At 42.5% G+C, this 16,402-nt stretch overlaps 1 protein-coding gene across 1 annotated transcript; it reads right to left on the reverse strand.

Moving 5' to 3' along the window:
* Positions 1-7,429: 7,429 nt before the first annotated feature.
* On the reverse strand, positions 7,430-10,630 carry LOC140172028 (uncharacterized). Its single transcript, XM_072195375.1, has one exon. The coding sequence runs from the start codon at positions 10,628-10,630 to the stop codon at positions 7,430-7,432; it is 3,201 nt and encodes a 1,066-aa protein (XP_072051476.1).
* Positions 10,631-16,402: the final 5,772 nt, after the last annotated feature.

Genomic DNA, 16,402 nt, shown 5'->3' on the forward strand with positions numbered 1-16,402 from the left:
AAGGCCTGCAACCTTTACATGTCCAGATATTGCTCTTCTGGTACATGGGACCACCATTTTACGTGACTCTCCGATTAACCACGGCATGCTATGCACCCACTGTGGTGTCTGCACGTTTGGGGCCACAATGAGTGGTATATAGAATAAATGAGAAAGCTCATGATCTTACAACCCCCGGGTTACAACCTTCCGACCGATAGCCTAGCACACCAAACTACATGACCACCCACTACCTCTAGGCTAATATAATTATAATCGACGATTGCCTTGCTTGTGGAGTATTTGCTGTAGTAGGATACAGAAGCTTATATTGTTTCTCATCAAAGCTGATGAATCTATTCACTAAAAATATTTAAGAAATATAAAATGCCACTTTTCCTGTACTCTCAGGGCTATCAGATAAACAAATTTAAGAAACTAAAATACCATTTTGAAATTTTCGTAAATCCCATGAGAAATTGAAACGTAGACCCGCCGCTATTTTGAAACCATAACTACTAAAGAAAAAATGGCACATTTTCCCTACTAGGCCATGAGCTACCAGCTCAATGATTTTTTCGTAATTGAATTAACTCTAACCCTAACCCTTACCCTCACCATAACCCTCCCCTAACCCTATAACTGGTGATCTGAGCTAGTCCTTTTCTGATGGCTGTGTCAGGCACACTCCCTCTCAGGTGGTGGTGGATGCACTATCGCCATTTTTTTCTTCGCCATTGGATTAAGAGATAATCATGAAATCTTCACAAACATTTCTAGTAAAATTATCTGACTCTAAAAACCGTTGGAGTACGATAAAGTACCCCCACTGTAAGTATGTTGTTTTTAATTTAAAACTGCTAACCGTCTATTTAGAATGGGGCTCAGGGCCGGATTTACCATAGGGCCAGATGGGCCCGGGCCCAGGGCCCCCAAATTTTGGGGGCCCCCAAAATTGCTCTGTGCAGTGTGCATCTTCCATTTTAGCCGAAAAACACCATGTTTTGGGCCAAAATAGGGTACAAAAATTGGCCTGTTATATAGCAAAATTCAGCTTCAAGTTGGGGGAAAAAAATCTAAAATTACAAAATTTTCAAGCGCTTCGCACGCAAATATCCTAGTAGAATCTAAACACTTGGCTACTTGAGTGCACATGCCTTCCTCACGGTGCGTTTGGGGCCTCCAAATTTTGGTCTGGCCCAGGGCCCCCAAAAAGGTAAATCCGGCCCTGATGGGGCTGTCAACCTTGTATTTTCGCCAGCCTCGAACGTCACGTGTCTCGTGTCCTATACCTCCTGCTCCCTCTGGAATCCAAACTTAACTAGTAACAAACGCACGGCGTATGCGCGAGCCGGGAAGTTCAAAACTGCGAGACTGTTAACATGACCGAGAGCAGAAACGACTCAGTGCATGCAGATAATCACGTCCTTTTATGAAATGAAGCAAAACCACAGCAATCGTGAGGGAATATAAGCACCAAAGCCATATCTAGCATATGTCAAAAAGAAGCTGAAAATTTATCAGATAAGCGATAAAGGGTAATAGTTTCCTCACATTTTCGGTCAAAATTGTTTTAATTTTTTCTGATTTCTTGCAACAAGAGTTTACAAGACAAATAATTTGACACCAGTTTCATCAAAATCAGAGCAAATTTTATTTTCTCCCCATCGGGGGCAAATTTGGACCTATGACGTCACAATGTTACTCTTTTGCCCATAACTCCATAACCGTACATCATACATAGGTCAAAGTATACTTACTGAATCCTTTTTACCAGTGGATCACGATGGTATGAACTTGACCTTCTGTGCAAAGTTCAATGACCTTTGTCTACTATAATGAGGGTACTGTTAAAATGCCTCCATAGTCTAGATTGATTGGCACTATAAGTACTATTCATCTGCCAAATATGACAGCTTTAACTTGATTTGAACGATTGTAACTGAAATCAATTGCACTACTAGTTTATAACATCGAGCGCCAGATTACAAATTTTAACTGAATTAATAGGTTCACATACTTCCACAAGATATGGAGCGCCAAAGACATACAGAGAAGCACTAAGATCGAGCTCTACAAAGTACTTACCCTCTCGATACCGCTGTATGGAGCGGAAACATGCACTCTAAAGAAGGAAGATGAAAACAGACTTTCAACATTTGGAATGATGTACCTTCGTAAAATAATGGGAGTGTCACGTCTCAACAGGATCAGAAACACCACCATTCGCAAAACCCTTGACATGGAGTTTACCATCCTGGACAGAATATCAACAAAAAGACTCCTGAAGATACTTCGATCATATCCAGAGAATGCCACCATCACGTTTTCCCAAATTAGCACTTGAGGCACATTTCCATGGCAAACGCCCAAGAGGGAGACCACCAAAAAGATGGAGTGGCTGCCTGAAAGCTGACTGTAACAAAGTAAACATCAGCTCTTTGGTCGAAGCTAGCATGCTAGCTCAAGACAGAAGGAAGTGGCAGTACAGGACATCTTGAAGCAGATGGCATCACTCAATTCCAAGTTCAACCCCTTAGGTCAAGGTAGGTCAAAGTCAATGAAATACAGTTCAACTATATAACCCGTCGGTCCCATTCCATTTTATTGATTACGAGGACAATAGCTTGCACTCTCTGTTATGAAAAATGTTGTGTTATGTTGTTTCACCTTCGAATGATGTACCAAAAAAGGCAAAAACCAATGGCGTTTAATTATTGATCTTCGAAAGATCAATTCTTGTATTGATGCTCCAAAATTTTCCAATGAGTAAATTAATGTGATTTCTTCTCTTGTTCATGAAAATGTTTTGTTTCTTACGCTTGATCTCAAAAATGGGTTTTATCACGTTCCAGTTGCTCAGAAGCACCAAACTTAATTAGGTTTTCAATGGAAAAAGCATTATTATTGTTGGAAAAATTTGCCTTTTGGTTTGAATGCATCTCCATATTTTTTTGCTAAAACATTGAAACCTGTATTATGTGCATTGCAAAGGTTTACGCACAGCTCTTTATGTTGATGATTGGCTGCTCAACCCAATATCATTGACAACCATAAAAATTTTCTTGCTTCTACCTTAGAAAGTTTGGGTTGGACAATCAATTACAAAAATCTCTTGTGCCAGAATCTACTAAAACGTGGATTCATTATATTAGAGACATTGCGATTTCCAAACGTAGGCATCGGACGTACGTTGATCTATTCAAAACCACTCTCCTGTATCGAAGCGAGGTCGTCACGTATTTAGCTATTTTTGAAGATATTCTACATGCGAAATCGACGTAGATACATCGTTGAAAATGCACAAAATTTGTCCATTTCACAATATGTTAAAGACAATCAAAGATAATGAACATACGCAGGAAAGTCTAATTATTATTATGATCCTTTTTGTTTGTAACAAATAATTAAAATAAAGATACAGCGATGTGTTAAAAATGGACTAAATTTAAACGCAATATTCATACGCAGAGATGGCCCATTGAAATGTGTGTTATACTTTGCGTAAAAAAATGACATTGCGATATCCCATTTTTGATTCCAACGTAGAATAAAACGCAGATGCTACGTTGAAATATGCTGATTTTACCTCATATCTAAGTCCATGCAACGCGCCCAATTTTCAGGACGAAAACGTCTCATTTTGAAAGTAAAGTCATGATGTATGGATGTAGTGATCTTTAATCTACCAAAATATATGTTTTGGGGCAACTATCATATTTGGGGAGTGCAACAAACAATTAAGTTTAATCAGCATGTACGTCAAAATTTTAGTCAAAACCAAAAGCGGCCTGCTTGAATTAAGCAGAGACTCAGCTTACTGTTATTTTTTCAATCACTATGCCCTCTATCGACCTAGATTAGATTAGATCAAATAGTATAGTATTTTTTCCGGCTGAATTGTTCTCCTTCGTGACGATTGAGCACAATCCAGTTTGGAACCGAGACTAGCAATATTTAACACCGTATTAACGTACGTAAACATGTACGTGAAAACGTACGTTCCACGTTAATGTTAATTATGAAAATGTATTAAATTGTTTTGAACGTACTTAATTTAAGCTCCACGTCATCAAATTTCATAACCATAATTTTTGCTGAGTAATGGTTTCGTAACCAACATTTCTGCTGACGTGGCAGCCTCCAAAATCAGATAAATAGAGGTCCCAAACTCAAGAAGAGTCAGTCACATCCTAGACTGGAGTCAGACCGTTGGTCTTAACCGAGAGAGTAGCTCTCGATAGCCTTACCGATTCATGATATTCAGGTGAATATCAGTCATACTTAGAGAAAACGTACTGCATAGGCCCGGGGCATAGACCTGCGTGCCGAACTTACGAGTTACAACATTAAAAGGAGCTTTGGGTTTTAACGTAAAATACTTGCGTGTATTTTTGTCTGATTAATTGTACTTTGCAATTAATTTTCCCGTAACCCAGTTGTGAGCCCCGCACGACCAGCGTTATATTGGTGGCAGCGAGCGGTGGGATTTCATCATGAAGACGTAACTGGTACGTCTTTCCTGACCGTTTACGTAACTGGTACGTTTCTACTGAATGCGGAACAACGATGAAATTCCAGAAAGAACCTACGGGGCAAGAACACGATGTTGGGGACACAGAGGCGTGATGGTGTGCAGTGCGCATACCGGGCATCTAACCAGCAGAGATTCGACAGTAGCTACTGGCGAGACCCAGGGGACCGTGAAAATGCGGCTGTAAATGGGTGGACGTCGAGGGAAAAGGTGTTGTATTTGGTGGCCTGTTTGGACGGTAATGTGCTCTCTTTTGTGTCTAGTGAGCTACACTTACCAGATGTTATCAACGGGAAACTCAAGTATACGAAGTTGGTGGAAGTGCTGGCATCAGAATTTACTTCTACAAGCAGCGACGGTGGTGTGAACAGAACTGAATATGGTGAGATGATATTTGAACTTGCAAACGAAATTCGTCTGCATGTGTGGCGGACTTACCCCGCAGTACCCGGTAAGGTGAGAGATGTATTGGAAAGGCAGAGCTTCTTCTACGCTATCGATTGGAAACTGGGATGGGAAGTGAAGCAAACCAGACCCGAGTCACTAGATCAAGCAGCGATTGTGGCAATGCAGTTAGTGATGAAGAGTGATCTCTCAGAAGTAAACCAACGGGGGTGTAGGCGATGCACAACAACTGGGCAGTTAAAAGAAGCAGACACGTGGTTGCAGAATAGACGACGGTCTACCAGTACCAGTGAAGAGACTGGTATTCAGAACACAACTGAATGCAGGGCTTGCAGTAGTAACGGTATAACGGACAGCAGACCCAAGCCAAGGCAGGGGCACTTCATGCTTCCGTGTCACGTTGCAGAGGAGGAGCCGGAGGCGGAACGTTCAGCAGAGGTGGCTGCATGGTATGCAGAGTCATCAGTATTGGAGAAAGCAGTTGCGTATGGACATGATAGTGGCGTGATTCGACCGGAGAACATACCAAGCGGTGAAGTCAGAAGATATCAACTTTGGGAAACGTCAAATTTGTCCCACATTAGACATGTTGAAGTGCTGGAAGAACCGTTGCCTGATAAGGAACCAGTACAAGCTACACAAGCTGAGGTCACGGAGATGCTACCACAAGATTATACACCAGCAACGCAGGTAAGGTTGCCACAGACGCTACAACTTCAAGGGGATATTGAAACTGTGCTAGAGGGATCAGCAAGCAATGCTATGAAAAGTGAAGAATTGACGGATGAACTTCCTACGGAGAAAACTGAATTGGTGGTAAAGGTTCCAGAGCGTTATGCACCAGCAAGGCGGACGGGAAAATATTGGGGAGCGACGCAGGAGTTTCATGGGAGAAATGCTGAACCTGTGGTGGAGGCAAACGAGCATGGTGATCCAGAGGCTGCGGCGGTTGTACAGGCGGAGAAGAGGTACGGGGTATCATCGGCAGCTGGAGATGAGGAAACATCGTCATGGAGGCCTAGGAGTAGAGACCTAGCAGGGAAGGTGATCATCGACCTTCTAGGTGAAGATAATGGTACTTACGTTATACATGGTGGCAATGATGTTGAGGATGGTAAAACGATGGACACGTCAAGTCATAAGACTGAACTTAAGCAGGTGGGAACAGCTGCAGCGGATCAAAAGACGTGCAAATAGGACAGAAGTAGTCCTTATTGTGCTGCTAGAAGAATACCGAAGCGTGCTGGTTATCAAATGACGCATGAAGATGATGGAATAAACACTGTGGAGGAGCCGAAGAAAAAGAGCCGTTGGATACCAGAGAAAACCCGTAAGGTGTCAACGGGTAACTTCAGAAGGCTGGACAAAGATGCTGGGCGATTCTTCCAGACTGATGGGAAGACGGCGCCGCCGCTGAAAGCTGACGATGAAGACTCTGAAGCTCACCAAGCCAACCAGGACTGGTTGTCGCACTGCTGGAAGAATTCAAGTTCAAAGATGCGGGCAGATGAGAGGATGTCTAGGCGAAGGTTGTCCTACCGAGCTGTGCACAACGAGTGGGATTGGAAACCGCTGTGCATCCTACCATAGGAAACAGACGAGAAGACGGAGAAAACACGGACAGATTGACCAGGGATACCACCAAGGGGGTGACACTAAATTCACGGTTGTTCTATTAGCAACGCAAAACCGCTGGTTTACTAGCCAGAAAGTGAGGCCAGTTATCGATCCGTTATGAATAATTCATGTTCGACCCCTTGGATCATGTTAATTGATATTGGCAAATAACAACGTTGTTAGTTTTGCGAACTTTGCCTGTTCAATGAGAGTATAGCGCGCCCCCAATACATCTGGGCACAAACCAGGCGAAAACGATCCAGTTTAATGAAATGGCGGACGGGTATTCCCATCAGGCACCAGTGATATGTTTTTTTCAAAGAAAGTCTACTAATTTGATATGAAATGACATTTTGTAATAGCAAAGTCAAAATTAGGACTTGAGGTCAATAATATGAAGGAAATGCGTGACAGAGGCAAGGTGTGAAACACAAGTAGTATTTGAAGTTAAAGTAACCTTTGATACCCGACCTGACCTTCCATAGCTTTCCATCATGGCGCCTTATTCGTCTTTATGTATTTCTATTATGCTCTCAAGTCAAATAAAATACCAATCTGCACTAAATAAATAAATGTTGGTATTTATACAGCGCCTTTCACATGTGAACATGTACCAAAGCGCTTTACATTTATTCCGCCGTCGTTAGAATATGTCAGCTGCCATACAATGCCGAAGGCATGCTCATACCTTTGGGCGGCGCTCAATGGACAGTATTCATAACAGCTCCCCATTTCACACCTTCTTCTTCCGGTAAAGTGCTGCTTCATCTGGATGAAGATAATCGCACTGCGGAAGCGCACATGCGTGGAACAAGTTGTGACGCATCCTTATCTTGGTGCAAATATATACAAGTGCAAGTAAAAAGTCCTGGTCCTCTGGTGCAGGCTAGGTGGTTATTCCAGCAACGCAGTCTTGAATGCGTTGAGGGAAGCCAGGTGAGCAGGATCGAATGCCAGGTTGTTCCAATCTCTACATGTGCGGGGGAAGAAGGATGAGGCATATACCTGAGTGCTGCAGTGCGGCAAGGTGAATCGGGATCCGTGCCCTCTGGTCCTAGTTGATGACTCGGTTAGGTGATCACGCCAGTTGATGTCAACAAGGTTGTAGCGGATCCGGTACATCATTGCGAGTCGGCTTTGGGTGCGTCTGCTCTCCAAAGTGGGCCACTGCAGATCTTTGAGCATGGCGGTGACGCTGCTGGTTTGGTCGTAGATACCAGTGACGAACCGGGCACCTCTTCGTTGCACCATCTCGATCTTGTCAGCATTTCGGCGAGTGTGTGGATCCCATGCTGTTGCAGCATATTCCACAATTGGCCGCACGTATGTGGTAAATGTTGACTTCTTGATCTTGCGACTGCATTGACGGAAGTTACGACACAGGAATGCGTTGGTGGAGTTTGCTTTCTTAACCACTGTGTCCACATGGGTGTTGAAGGACAACTTGGAGTCAATGTGTACTCCCAGGTATTTTGCTGAGGTCACTTCTTCCAGTGTGTGGTTATGGATGATGTACGAGCCAATGATGGGTTTCCTCTTGTTGGTAATGCGAACAACTTGACATTTGGAAGGATGAAACTCCATCAGCCACAATCTCTCCCATTCCTGAAGCGAGTCAAGGTCCTTCTGAAGACTTACGCAGTCCTGAGCAGATGTAATTTGCCGGTATAGGACGCAATCGTCTGCGAAGAGCCTTGGGGTAGAACTGGAGATGCTATCAGGGAGATCGTTAATGTAGATCAGGAAGAGAAGTGGGCCGAGCACGCTACCCTGTGGAACTCCTGAAGTGACTTTGGCTTCTGAGCTGCGCTGGCCATCTATCATGACTTGCTGAGTGCGGTCTTGGAGGAAGTTCTTGATCCATTCCAAAGTGTGGCCACGCAGTCCATAGAATTCTGCTTTCAGAAGAAGCCTTTGGTGCGACACCTTGTCAAAAGCCTTGGCGAAGTCCAATAAGATGAGATCAATTTGTTGCTTCTGCTCAAGACCCCTGGCAAGGTCATTGATGGTGAGTAAGAGCTGCGTGTCACAAGACCTACGCTTCCTGAAACCATGTTGTGCATCTGTGAGAATCCCCTGGTCTATGAGATGGTGTAGAACAGAGCAGTGTACAATATGCTCGCATAGCTTGGAGAGGACTGCTGTCAGAGATATTGGTCTATAGTTAAAGGCAGATGATCTGGAGCCCTTCTTAAAAATAGGCACAACAAGAGCTTTCTTCCAACACGATGGGATGGTGCCCTGATTCAGTGTCGCTTGGAAGAGCATGGTGATAGCAGGGGAGATTTCCTCTGCTGTTTCTTTCAGTAGTCTCACAGGAATGCCGTCAGGACCTGCTGCCTTGTGTGGTTTGAGATTTTGAAGAAGTTTGGTTACTCCTGCACAGCTTACATTGATGTCATTCATGGTAGGATGTGGGCTTGGTCCCAAATCAGGCAGAGACGAGTCACTATCAACAGTGAAGACTGAGGAGAACTGTCTGTTTAAGATGTTAGCCTTTTGTTTTGGATCACAATGAAGGATGTTGCCTTCCTTTAGCGGTGCAACACCCATTTGGTCACAGCGTTTGGACTTGACCAAAGCACCCAGTTTCTTGTTGCCATCAGGATCACTGTCAATGATGTCTGACAAGTACTGATTGTAAGTCTGGCGACAGGTCTGTTGAGTCTGTTTCTTGATGTTATGATACCGACGCCAGTCTCTCGCCTTGTTGGTATGCCTGGCCTTCTTAAAAGCCCTGGCTTTCTTACGACACATGCGCTTGGTGGTTGTGTCAAACCAGCATTGGCTGTATCTTGATGAGCTGGTCTTGGATGGTACATGACTGTCAACTAGACTACCTAAGGCTTCCTGTATTGATGTAGCAAGGGTCTCAACTGGAGTTGATGTGGTGTATTTCTCCACAAAGTCGTCAGACCATGCCTTGGCGTCTGTGCGAATACTCTCCAGGTCAGCTTGTTTCCAGAGCAAGATCTTACGCCGTGGAGGTTTCTTCCTGTAGGCACGTGCACTCATTTCCAAGAATACGACGTCATGGTCACTCAGGCCTGGCATGCCAACACATTGCTTCACTAAAGATGGTCGGTTTGTTGCGATCAAGTCCAAGGTATTATCTCCCCTAGTGGGGAAATTGACAATCTGCTCCAAACCTACACTGGCAAGTGTTAGTAGGTACGACTCGTTGATTGACTTTCTGTACTGGTGGGAGATAATCTGTTCAGTATCCCAATCAATATCCGGTAAGTTCATATCGCCGCCGATCCAGACAGGTGCGCTTGGGTTGGAGGTACACAAGTCTTTGATGGCCTGATTCAAGTTGTCCAAGTACTGCTGATCATTATTAGTAGGGCGGTAGACTGCACCTAGGATGATGTCGTTGTTTCCATTCCTTACTTTGGCTGCAACAATGTCTGCATCAGCGTCAATTGATACCTGATGACTGTTAAGGCTGTTGGTAATGCCCAGTAACGCTCCTCCATAACCATCCTTCCTGTCCTTTCTGTATACACTATAACCAGGTGGAAAAATTTCACCTTGCGCCACGCCCGGTTTCAGCCATGTTTCACAGCCCATGACGACGTCAGGCTTGGTAGATTCCAACAGGCTCCAAAACACTTCCCTCTTGGCGAATATGCTCTGGAAGTTGATCACCAGGGTGCGTAAGTTGGCAGCACTGGCTACTGGGTGTTGTTGTTTTGATGGAGAAGATGAGGCGAGTGGTGATCCTGGTGGGCACGAGCTAGTTGAACTCCTACTTGAGGTAATGGATATATCACTACCCAGAATAGTTGAGTCGAACAAGTTGGATGAAGGATTTGATAGGCCACAATTGCAACACTCCCAGGGGATGTTAGATCTTCCCAAAATGGATAGCATGGGGGCGTCAATGTTAACACAGTCAGCGTGATACCATGCGTTGCAAGATTCACATAAAATACTAGCCTTTGCTCCCTTGTAATCAGTGCAGGCCTTACTGCATTCCCCACAAGGATATTTTGGGGGTCTGGGTCCTGGGTTGGTTTCCACATCTCCACTCAACTGTATCAGCAACCCAAGCAGTAGTGCGGCATGGGTAAACGTTAATCTCAATATCATGATGATAAAGATTTGGTGAGCATGGCATGCATAAGCAAGTAAACAGTTATTTATTACTTGTGAGATACATGTCTTAGTTACAGCAACAACAGGCACAAGCAAAATCACACATAAATGCATCAATATCAGTAATCGAGGATGGAGACATGATTGGTAGTGTGGTGTGTGGGTGACAAAGGATTGGTAACAGTATAACAACAACAGTTTACAGAAATTATAAACTTGGTAACACACTACAGCAATATCACACGTCATACATCAACATCAGGGATGGAGACATGATTGGTAACAGCAAAGGATTGGTAATGGTAGCAAAGGATTGGTAACAAAGGATTGGTAAGGTTAGGTAGGCATGGCAACAACAGTTTACACTGTATAAAACACATCACAGCAACATGAACAGGCAGCAATTACAAGCAAGCAACATCATGCATCAGCAACGGGGATACAGATGATTGGTAACAGCAAAGGATTGGTAACATCAAGGGATGCATTGCTGAGAGTAAACTGGCAAATATACTGGCCTACCTGTGGGTCCACGATCGCTATGACTACGGTAAATACGATACTTCGGAAGGTTGTTGAATTCGACAGGCATGCACTTGGTTTGGCGAACAAAAGTTGACTGGTGGATCAGGCTGCAGTTTTATGGATCAAAACACACCGAGCATACTTCCACTCAAAGGTAGACAAGAAAGGAACTATCCAGATATGTAATCCGGCAAGACTGATGAAATATCTTGCGCTGATCAGCCAAAAAGATGGAAAAGATGGCATAAATTGCAGACAAAATTTGGAAGACGTCCGCACGGTTCCACGCATGCGCACTCATCATCCTGGGTGGAGAGGAGTAATCGAGATAAAGTGCCTTACTCAAGGGCACAACACGATGGCGTCGCCGGGGCTCGAACCCGCAACCTTCCGATTATGAGTCCTAGCCCGTTCCGCTCGGCCACCGTGCTCCCTAAGCAGACAGAATGTTACTTGGCTCCAGCATGAATTATTGATTTTATACGGAGGTAAAGAAATACACAGTTGCCTGCAAGCCGTGCACCATACTCCAAATACTTACGGTAAATCTGAATAATGGTCACATGTTGACATATCATGTGTTCGGGAAATCACGTGGCAACATTTTAAGATTTCAGACTTGTTTACTAGTTAAATTGTCATTTGTATTATTGATTATTTATCTTTGTTAATTAATATATCTTTTAAATGCTGATAAATCGTGGTTGGCTGCCCATATTATATGTTAAATTCAATGTTTTATGAATATAATTCTACCACGCAGAGGGGGTCACACAGCATAATTTTACACTACACGATTTAGCTAGATTTGGAGCTCTGCACTTCAAATTCACGTCAATTTCAAAGTTTATACACTTAATATATTTAATATGATACTTATTTTTTTGTTATAACAAACTGGAACACGAAATATACTAGCTTATTACAGAAAGGGGATTACACATTCACTCAGCAATTTGACATGCCTGGCGCATCAAGACATTCTCTGTCTGGATAACATGACTGTCGCCCTCAATACGTCTGGGGACACAAATTTAAATAACAATACGTTATTTACATATGAATGCGGCCTCATGCTAATTTCTAGTGACGCTTCCAGGTATTGTTCTATGATACCACACAAAAACTGTATTTACATGAGCGTTAGGCGAAACCATGTCATGTCATGTGTGTATATGTTACCTGTGACCTTGACGCATGAATGACTAAGAATATAATGGACAACGCTGAATAGTCCATCGACTATACAAATCCTTTAACCCTATTAGGAGAAGGATTTATTTTAGATTGTAAAAAGGGCACCTTAACAGTTATATATGCAGGGTAATGGTGCAGTAAAGCGATTAAATAGATTTACATACATAGTGGGTACATGTACACTAACACGGGTGCATATTATAAAGATAAGGTTGTAGATGTATTTAAAAAAAAGTTACTTGGTTCAACTTATATAATGAAAATGAATATGGCAGTTTAATGTGACATGGTTGTTTTCATGGAAAGTGGACGTAAGACTCAAGACACTGCTAAACCTTTCGATGAAAACAAACTTGTAACAACTTAGTGCTCCCATGCCCACGTTGATGAGGCAATATGGAATGCTCGTGATGAAATACTCCATAAAAATTATCCAGATATATTATATTTCATTTTACGATTCGGAGAATCGAACTTGGCAGGGGGGTATGTAACGGGAAGTTCATTGCCAGTTCGTTAAATTTATCATAATTTATCATGAAACAAATTAGGCCAACAAATTCTTCAGTCCCAAGTTATTTTCATTTAGATCATATTTTCTCACGGAAATGTTTACAACTTTGGTTAAAAACACCTAACAATAGGTACATATTTTCTACCAGAGTTTCCGTGTTCATAATAATGGAGCAACAAAGACTATTATGATAGTAACCCGATTTAGGGCAATTCAAACGGATAAGCCGTGTTAATGTGTGTTAAGATTACTAATTATGATTATGGTTCATACAATTTAACAAGATAATCCACGTGTGATATCAGGAATCGGTATATTCATGAATTTATATAACTTGTTATGAAGGACGAATATTCTTAATTTGGTAAGCAAGTTCCCCCTGGCACTAAATGACACGTTAATGTTAATTATGAAAATGTATTAAATTGTTTTGAACGTACTTAATTTATAAGCTCCACGTCATCAAATTTCATAACCATAATTTTTGCTGAGTAATGGTTTCGTAACCAACATTTCTGCTGACGTGGCAGCCTCCAAAATCAGATAAATAGAGGTCCCAAACTCAAGAAGAATCAGTCACATCCTACTAGTAGTCTGGAGTCAGACCGTTGGTCTTAACAGAGAGAGTAGCTCTCGATAGCCTTGCCGATTCATGATATTCAGGTGAATATCAGTCATACTTAGAGAAAACGTACTGCATAGGCCTGCGTGCCGAACTTAAGAGTTACAACATTAAAAGGAGCTTGGGTTTTAACGTAAAATACTTGCGTGTATTTTTGTCTGATTAATTGTACTTTGCAATTAATTTTCCCGTAACCCAGTTGTGAGCCCCGCACGACCGGCGTTATAATACATTGTTGTCATTCACCAATTAATTGTAATTAGTCATTAAACTTATACGCCAGTATGTCAATTTTTTTGAAAAATTATTCTCCATTCAAAATTGACATACGACACGTGATACGCCAGTATGTCGAATAATAGTTAAATTCATATCCATATTGGCCACACAGCCGCGATATACCAAAATAGTGGTGTATGTCCCATATTTGCGACATAGTGGCGTATCAGTGACATACGCCACTATGTCGCAAAAACAAGGGGAATGTTGTACACAATAATTCCATTGAGTGAGATACGCCAAACCTAATTAGTGATAATACTTTATTAATTAATCTGTTAATGACATGCATGTCTTGAAAGTTTGTCAGAATGTAGAGCTTTATACATAGATTATGAAACTGATCTTATCTCATTTTGTCAAAAATGGCTGATACGCCACTATGTCTTGGGAGCGACGAGGTTCTTAGTAGCATTTTCTGCTACAAAGAGCAACAGAGTAAATACATCATTCTGTATCATCAGCTACCACACAACACAAGTATTATGTGTTGCAGTAGAATACACTGCGTGGAAAGCCAGGCGAAGGTCTGTTCTCCTATCTCTTTGATAGGAGAACAGCTCTGGGATTTCTCGTTATACTGCATCAGCTAGAAGTTGACCCGATGATTCAACACTGTACCTGACGACGGGTCGTCCAGACAAGGAAGAGCAAGAAGAATAACTCACCTTGACTAACACTCAGTTACCACAGGTAGTTGAATGGAATGACTTCCTTACAAATGAATCCAACAAACTGCAGCTAACGCAACTTATAGCTGATTTCATCTTATCTGATGAATCTCCTCTAGGAAGAGATGAGATGTTTTTGTCACAAAGGGTCATGTGTGTTTTTGCCTTCCATCAGAACCAGAGTCATTACGAGAAATCCCAAAGTTGTTCTCCTATTAAAGAGATAGGAGAACAGAAATTAATACAATAGACACAAAAAATGAACAATAGGTTAAAAACAGTGCAGTTTATTACCCAAAAAGAGCAGTCTTTTGTAGTTTTAGTTATGCAGAGGCGACATCTTTTTAAACTAAAATACTGTTTGATTCGCTGTGATTTCTGCTTCAAATTGAGGTGACCAAATAATAAACATATGAGGTTTTAGTACTGGGGCCCACTTTTTACATATGAGGTTTTGCATTTGACCTTTGAATTTACATATATGAGGTTTTTCCTGCCCAACGACGATTTGCAAGAGCCTACCTGTTTTTCATGTAGTAACAGGCACCGACTTCACGTAACCTTTCTATGCCCGGTCTAAAATGAGAGCCTTCACCAAGATGAAACAGATTCCAGAAAGCCTAGAACTTCTATCTAGCCTTGAAGGAACTGCAACCAATCTTAATGAAGTTGCAGACTTCATACTTCACATAGTTTACAACAGGCCAAGGAAGGAAAAGACGGTAGGGGATAGTCGCTATGCAATGAGAATGTGTGGAAAGGGGCAGAAGCGGGAGGTAACCTCGTCTCAGAGGCTTCCCCCTGACAGTAAATCAATGAAATGCCACATCCAACAAGCAAACTGTGTAGTAAACTGTATGTTTAATTGCCTGGTTGGTATGTTCAAACAACAGAATCCTCTATACTACGGCTGGGAACTTGATGATGATGATGTTCTTAAGCCCGTTTGGTACCGTGGTTTGGCACTTCCAAATGAAGATGAGGTGAGACAGATGGTGGCAGGGGCTATATTAACGTGCCTCCTGGCACGTTCGTGCAGTGAGATTAAAAATCCGTGCAGTGAGAATTAAAAATCCGTGCTTAAAATATTTCTTTGCCATTCAAGTTGAACTGGTCAGTTGACCAGGAAATGACGTTCTCTATGTTCTCCGCGAAGACACATCGAGTCGCAATCCTATGTAAAAGTGAGCCATGTGTCTCAGTTCCCCGGACTGTTCATAATTTTCACAATTTTCGGCTCGCTGCACTCGCCGTAATTGGTAACCCAAAACTTACCCCAATTGGTGCATGTCCCACGACTGACTGACAAAAGTGGGCCCTGCCCCTTCCCCCCTTTCCGTACGCCACTGCTTACACCAAAAGCGGCAATGTTCCGTAGGCCCTACACCAAAACCTGCCGTGCATCTTCCTTTGGCCTGATTTTAGGCCACAATAATAATTGTCCTAATTGAAATTGCACAATTTTGCGAGCTTCGCGCGCATTTATCCCGGAAAGTATAATTTTTAGTAACGGATTAGCGGAACAATTTGAAAATTTGCCCTCCCAACCGGGCTGGTACCTATGCTTCCTATGTTTAAAAGAAGTCTACGTGCGGTCACAATGTGTCACCAAAACTCAAGGGGTACCCTCGACCCCCACTGCGACAAAAGTAACTACACTTGCCAACGTGCAGTGACTTTTTCCGCCTAAAATAGCCCCTGGATGGTGGAAGAGAAGGAAGGGGAATGATGACCACCAGAAGCGGTCATGCCGACTCCAGAAATCCCACCAGCACTAAGGGATATGAACTGATCAGCGACTCTGAAGATTCAGAGGACGAAGAAGTCCCGTTGAGTGAAGAGAGTTCAGAAGAGGACTCGTAAAAATGACAATTAATAACTATATGAAATAGGAAAATACGAAATAAACTTTATCGACCATCTTGAATGTAACGGTAATAGGTAATTGGTGTACAAAA

Source organism: Amphiura filiformis, chromosome 15 (genome assembly GCF_039555335.1).
Source record: "Amphiura filiformis chromosome 15, Afil_fr2py, whole genome shotgun sequence".
Taxonomy (NCBI): Eukaryota; Metazoa; Echinodermata; class Ophiuroidea; order Amphilepidida; family Amphiuridae; genus Amphiura; species Amphiura filiformis.